Source organism: Crocodylus siamensis, chromosome 3 (genome assembly GCF_052110815.1).
Source record: "Crocodylus siamensis isolate JL-2025a chromosome 3, ASM5211081v1, whole genome shotgun sequence".
Classification (NCBI taxonomy): Eukaryota; Metazoa; Chordata; order Crocodylia; family Crocodylidae; genus Crocodylus; species Crocodylus siamensis.
Genome location: NC_143397.1, coordinates 33,125,002 through 33,132,542, shown reverse-complemented (window position 1 = coordinate 33,132,542; position 7,541 = coordinate 33,125,002). Strand labels below are relative to the sequence as shown.

Genomic DNA, 7,541 nt, shown 5'->3' with positions numbered 1-7,541 from the left:
AACTCATTCCTCTCACTGTACAATACAGTGTGTAGACTTTAAGATGAGTAGGTCTCATCTGGAATGCAGTTCTTTTCTATGATAAAGAAGCAGAAACGTAAGTCTGTGATATTAAAACTAGCTCAGAAACAGTAGTTTAAATAAATGTCAGTTGGCAGAAAGGGCAATTCTGGAATACAGAAATCTAACAGAAATATTATTGGGTCTAGGTCACTGTAGATATTTGGGTGTGTTCTCTTATGGTCACTGTATCAATAAGTTGCAGTTGCATCATTTTCAAGTGGCTTTTTCCTGTAAATATCTGTAACCATTTGCAAAAAAAGGATTTGTCTGGACTAATTTTTGAGGGACATGGGATAAAGCTATTTGCAGTACAGCATTTATAATTCACTTCCATGATTATTTACTGATGTATCAATTTATTAACTACAAGTTACAGAAAAAAGTAATGAGATAAATAAAGTGATAGATAAATCAAACTAACAACTGCAAATATAATTGTCTACATAACATTTATGATTTAGTGAAAATTGGAAGGTAAAATGGGACATACATGGTATTAGAACTGAATGAGCTCTAGCATGAAGAATCTGAAGTATGAGAAACCTCAGCATGAAAGTTTGTGTTGTTACAAAAGAAGTAAAAAAACCCCAAATAGGTGTGATAAAATATGTACAATTAGCATCCATGATATGACAGGATTTGCTACCAACTTATTCTGATAACTTGTTAAAATGGCGAGCTTTCAGACTTAACTTGGTATTTATAATTGCTTTTTGGGGTACCATCATAAAGGAGCAGCTACTTGAACTTTTAAACTATAACTAAATATTATTTGTTTATTCCTATGAAGTTAACACATGCTAATGTAGTACACAAAACATAAGATATTCTGGCAGTCATATTTACAGCACAATATCAATTTGTACTTATAAGAGCTTACAGCACATACAGTTCTGTAGAAAAGCTTAAATAATAAGCAGAAACTGACTTCTACATGCCCTGCTGTTAGGCTGTGATGAATTTCTCTTGTATAATGAGAATAAAAACAGAACAGCTTCTATTAAGAATTCCTACATACTAGGGTGGGCATTTTAAGAAAGTTATTGAACTATAAAATTATCATGAAAGGCAAGTGACAATTATTAATGTTACAGCTGATTTCAAACATTCCTTTTAATAGATTCCTAGTACAGCAATTTCCTAGAGGTATGAACACCCCAAATCTCCTCTATATATAGGGAAGTTTGTAACAGGTTCAACTGGAGACATCAAAAAACATTTTAAATAGACATCACAAGATGCATCTGTAGTTTAAAGGTCAAATTTATTAGGAGATTAAGCAATGTATTATACATGGACTATAAATACAGCACAGCTGACTTTATTCACAGTCAGACAGAGATAGCCATTGCCAACCTATTTTGTGGGCACCCTTGTTCTTTTGTTCCAAGAAAAGTTTGCACCATAAGACTTGGATTTAGGTTTTGGAATCCTCCTCTCTTGAAGAGTATAGCTCCAGCCTGGATGAAGGCAAAAAGGAAAAGAATACTAAATACATCCACAACATACAATATGGAGCAAATGCAATACAAACAGATGCAACTGAAAGGTTTTAATAGTGATATTTATTTTCTGCTAAATATCTGATATGTACCTTCTCCTCTTGTGTAGCTGACAGCAGAATAAATATAAATATAACATATGCCTGTTCCCCTAATTGTCAGAACTCATATCGCATACTCCAACTTCCACTGTTCCTTCCAGGTACACCATTTCGAAACTTAATAGTCGTCAGTGAACTCAACTGACAATAATGCCGGTGTGTGCCGTCTAAATAAGTCAACAGAAGAGGGGCCCTTCACAAAGGTCTACACTTCTGTTATGCAGACTCCCACACTCTGGGGTTGTGTATATGCATTTTAGGAGAGGATGACAGGATATACAGAGAGAAAAAATAAGATGAAACAGAGGGAAAGAGAAACAGTACTGCAGACAAAAATACAGGTAACAAAGGGAAAAGGGGTGAGGGGTGTACTTGCATTTAAATCTCCAGGCCTGCTTGCCTCTACCACACAGGATATGAAGGCTTAAGATCAAGTCTTCATATAATATTGCACCATTATAAACTAAAGTCATGATCTCAATCAATCTAATTTAAGCAAAATCTCTTTATGGATACTATCTTGATTTAAGCTTAGCTTCTATGGACTTAACTGACATTGGCAAGATTACACGTGCAACTTAAACTCAAAACAAGCAAGTATGTCTACAGAGTTATGAACTGTTTTAGTTTGACTCTTAAAAATCACACCTTAAGTTCAATTAGTGCAGCTTCTATATTAAAAAGGGCTTTAACCCTGCGATCCTAGGCATGACATTCATGACTACTCCAATTCATCACTACTGCCATGAAGGCACATAAACTAGTCAACAGTTTTCCACACTGAACCACTGTGCAAGTTAAGTATCTTACACAAGTCTGCTAACTAAAAGAAGGTCAAGACATAGATACAGACTTGGAGGAGATGAGTATAAACTTATTATACATGAGGGTTGGACCTCAGTACAAGTCTCATATATGGCACGTGTTAAGAAGCAAATAACTTGGTCCACCACGATCCACTGGCTGGAAAATTGGCTCCATGGTTGGACCCAGAGGGTAGTAATTGATGGAAGTCACTCATCATGGTGCCCTGTGACCAGTGGGGTCCCCCCAAGGCTCTGTCCTTGGACCCATATTGTTCAACATCTTCATTAATGATGTGGACACTGGAGTCAGAAGTAGACTGTCCAAGTTCACCGATGACACCAAACTTTGGGGCAAAGCATCCAGAAGACAGGTAGGTGATCCAGGCTGACCTAGACAGGCTCAGCAAATGGGTGAACAAGAACCTGATGGTGTTTAACACTGAAAAATGCAAGGTTCTCCACCTTGGGAGGAAAAACCTGCAGCATCCTTATAGGCTCGGCAGTGCTACGCTGGCTAGCACTACAGAAGAAAGAGACTTGGGGGTCATTATTGACCACAAGATGAACATGAGCCTGCAATGCGATGCTGCGGCTAGTAAAGCGACCAAAATGCTGGCTTGCATCCATAGATGCTTCTCAAGCAAATCCTGGGACGTCATTCTTCCCTTGTATTCAGCCTTGGTGAGGCCGCAGCTGGAGTACTGCACCCAGTTTTGGGCTCCACAATTCAAAAACGATGTGGAGAAGCTTGAGAGAGTTCAGAGAAGAGCCATGCGCATGATCAGAGGTCAGGAAAGCAGACCTTACAATGACAGGCTGAGAGCCATGGGGCTCTTTAGCCTGGAAAAGCACAGGCTCAGGGTGATCTGATAGCCATCTATACATTTATCAGGGGTGACCACCAGGATCTGGGGGAACGTTTGTTCTCCAGAGCGCCCCAAGGGATGACGAGGTCCAACGGTCATAAACTACTGGGAGACCGTTTCAGGCTGGACACAAGGAAGAATTTCTTTACTGTCTGAGCCCCCAAGGTCTGGAACAGCCTGCCAGAGGAGGTGGTTTAAGCACCTACATTGAACACCTTCAAAAGTAAATTAGATGCTTATCTTGCTGAGATCCTATGACCCCATCTGATTTCCTGCCCTTTGGGCGGGGGGCTGGTCTTGATGATCTTCCAAGGTCCCTTCCAGCCCTAACAACTATGAAATCTATGAAACTTGGCAGCTATACAAAAATGTTGCCATTAGAGGCAGTGCCAGGATCTACCACAGTGATGCCATTACTATTTACTCAAAACTTTATGGGAGCACTGCTGCATGTATAAACTACGTCCAGAGGGATGTTAAGATAGCATGTTGATTTCTAGTAGAAAAAATTGCATTTTAAAAACTTTTTCTGAAATTACATTTTGCATACCCCAGGGAAATGCAAGTTTCTGGTCATTAGTTTAGTTTATTTTTTATTGCAATGTGTTACTATATTCTACTTTCAGAAACAAATAAAATGGAGAAGTTTGGCAACTTAGTTGTTTTCACACTAACCTCTCCCCTCTGAGATGCATTAATTCCTGACAAAATAGTTCGTTCATAAGTGAAAACAGTTTAATGGCCATTTCCTAGTTTCCTGGGTGGGTGCACATCAGAAGCCACCACATGCTTTGGCACAACTGGATCTGATTGGGGTTTCTGTTCCTGAACTGCCTAAGACTGAAACTAGTACTGAGTTTGTAGGCCGAGATAAAGTGCACTGGCAGAGCGCTTTGGAAAAGCTTGCACCCTTTTTCATTATACAGTACTTGGCTTTTAGCCAGTGCTATTAATTCCTCATTCTATGAGTACTAAATTTCTTTTCTTTAAAAGAATTAGCATGAAAAGGATAAAGAAATACAGACGGGTACTTGTATTGACACAAAAAGGGCTGTCAACATTCGTATGATATTCTAGATTTGAGAGAGAGAAATATTAAAATGTAAAGTGAACAGTTCAGAATGTATTCTGGCACTTCTGTAAATCAAAAATAATTGGAAAAAAAAGCTTTGCCTTGGTAGTTCACAGAACTTTTTCCAATGTTGAACAAAACTTCTTTTTAAAAAGAGAGGTAAGTGCAACTGCAATGGACATGTTTAAGAAAAATGGTTCTACTTCACACTTGTTATGGTGAATATTACTTAAAATGGCTTGTTGGAAAATTAAGGCCTAAGGGCATTCTTACATGTATTCGGGGGGGGGGATGATGTGCACTTCAGAGTGGCTCCAAGAGCTGCTCGAATTTAAATGCTCACAGCACTTCAAAATGGCAGCAGGGGTGCTTTAACTAAAGCTCAATGTACAAGCCCCAGGCACCACTTAGAAGTGCAGGGATCCTGATGCATGAGATGCAGAGGCTGCTGGAAGCATGCTAATTAGCATGCTCCAGCAGGCTCTGTTAATCAAGTCTGCTCCTATGACCTGTAATTACAGCGCATTGGAGCAGCCTCTCCACATGTCTACAGACACCCTAAAGTTTCAGCAATGACTTAAATATGTGTTTAATGTTATGCGCAAACAGTTTTTGACTGTTTTTGTATTAAAATTCAAATAGACTAATATTAAATGAGTATTTTTTCATTCTTAATAGCTTCTGCTGTATGGATTCCAGAATTCAGAGCTAAGTCTCTAGACTCCTTGTAAGGTGCCTGAGAAGAATTAAGTGGCTCAAAACCCACATGCTAAGCAGAGTTTGTCAATAGGAAGTATAAAGCACAAGGACTGCCTAAAATCCTTGCACCTTCCACAAAACCGAGGTGCCCAAAATCCAGATTTAGAGCCAGAGCTCTTAACCTCTTTCTGAGGGTAGATGCCTACAATTACTGTTTCAAAGAAAGAGACAGAGCTCACTCTTCTCTTTTAAGGAAAATAAAAAACCCAGCAGATGCTGGAATAGGATGTGGTGATGCTGCTCATCTTTATACAATAGCTTAGTGGTTAGAATACTTGCTCAGAAGTAGGGATCTAGGCTCAAATGCCCCCTCCAGCTAAGGAGATTCAAACCTACATCTTCTACCTTGCAGAAGAGGAATGTTTTAACCCACAGGTTACAGACATGGTTGGGTGGTGGCACTCTCCACCCATCCTGTTTAACTGGGGCCAGAGCACAGCTAAAACTGTAAGATTCATAAGGTCTTGCAAAGCACAAGAAGCAATACGGTTCTGTAGCTAGTGGTTTGGCACCCATATGAGACAGTGAATGTGCAAATGAGCCCTGGATTCCAGACCCTCACTCCAAGAACTGTTTCTCTATTTTATGTTAAACAATAATCTATAAAAGATAATTTTTGAGCCATTAAAAACCATACAACAAACAGCAATAGGAATATTTATTATTAAATAACCTCCAAGCTGTACTTTCTTTGGTGCAACTTTTGTTACAAATGCTAAGATCAAGTTATCTCAATTAAATTGGTGCTACCACAATATTGGCACAATCAAGACCACTCAGATACATACCATTTTTTTCAGCAAAGGCAATAGCATCTTCTTTTGTAGAGAAAGTTAGGACCATGTTAGACATAGGATCAGCCCTGTAAAAAACACAGTGTAAGTTTTAAATACAAAATAAAAATGTAACATTAAGTACTCTGTAATATCTGTACCTCAGGATCTCATGCATTCCGAGTTTAAATAAACTAGTAACAAAATGCACTATCCCCACAGATCTCAGCCGTACACAGTACTTTTACTTTTTTTTGTAGTGACATGAACTCTATATCATATGCAGAATTTTCTGTCTGTATTTTGAATAATCAATCTGCATTAAAACTTGTTCAGAAACAGGTATTTTTAAATGCTAAATCTATGCAAATACTTAATATGTGCCAAATATGTAATAAGCAATTAAAACTCTTCAACAAACTGATTTCTAAAGCTGTCTACAAAGGGTAGAATGTTTGTGGGGGATGGGGATAATAAATGTGGTAAGAACAGAGCAAGGTCACCAGGAGACTGTCCTTTACCTATCAGTCTTGTCAGGCTAGTCTTGAAGAAGAGAAAGCACAACACCAAAACAAGTAGGCAAGGAATTATTAGACAGAGAATGGAGAATACCTGAGCCATCCTAAAATCCAGGGTTAAAGCCTTCTCCTTTCATTTCCAAGAAAAAACAATTAAATGAAAGAGAGAATATATTATAATAAAAAAGAAATGGGTATGTTAAAAAGGATAATAGTGAAAAAAGTGAGCCAGAAAAAGGCTTTGAGTTAAGGTCCACAGAGGAGGCTGACATAGAATGTTTACTCTTCCGCAAGGCAGTTGAAGGAACCAAATAGGAAGCACCCACCATGATTTATCCCCTCAGTGCAGGAGTCTGAGGAAGGGTGGAGTACACATTATGGGATAGTAAGGCAAATAAGTCTACAAACAAAGGTTCAAGACATGATAGCTAGGGGTGTGCAAAGCGGGCCGTATTAGATTCGGATTCAGCCTGATTTGGGGGACAGTGATTTGATTCGTTGATTTGGATCACTGTCCCGATTCAATTCAGCCAAATCCAAATATTCGATGCTGATTTGGAGAATCAGCATGATTTGGCCACAGACACAGCTTTAAATGTTTTTTCTACGTACCTTGAGGTACCAGGTGTGGCTTGTAAACAGTGAGATGGTGGGGCATATGGAACGTACCCCAGGACTGTGGGAGGCCCCCTACACGCTCAGCGGTGGACCTGGAAGTGGACTGGAAGTACTTCTGGTCCACTTCTGCGTCCGACGCTGAGCGCACAGGGGATGCCCCCCCAGCTTGGTGATCAGCCGCAGGGGTACCCTGGGTGTCCCCCCAGACCCAGGAGGCACCAGTTGCGGAGCCGGGGGGTGGGGTCCTCTGTGTGCTCCATGGCAGACCCGGAAGTGGACCGGAAGTGCTTCTGGTTCATTTTTGGGTCCACTGCCAAGTGCACTGGGGACCCCCTCTACACTCTCATGGGACGCTCCATCTGTCCCACCATCTCAGTGTTCATGAGCCGCCTGGTACCTTGAGGTATGTAGAAAAAACATACAAAGCTATCTCTATGTCCGAATCATCGACTCTCTCCAAATC

The 7,541-nt window shown here is 40.0% G+C and overlaps 1 protein-coding gene across 1 annotated transcript in view; it reads right to left on the bottom strand.

Moving 5' to 3' along the window:
• Positions 1-1,308: 1,308 nt before the first annotated feature.
• NDUFS4 (NADH:ubiquinone oxidoreductase subunit S4) overlaps positions 1,309-7,541 on the bottom strand; it is a 73,631-nt gene continuing 67,398 nt past the window's right edge. The window contains exons 4-5 of the mRNA XM_090038065.1: positions 5,958-6,031; positions 1,309-1,523 (exon numbers count right to left, since the gene is read on the bottom strand). Of these exons, the coding sequence (XP_089894191.1) occupies positions 1,420-1,523; positions 5,958-6,031 (178 nt within the window). The 3' untranslated portion in view covers positions 1,309-1,419. The remainder of the gene's footprint in view (positions 1,524-5,957; positions 6,032-7,541) is intronic.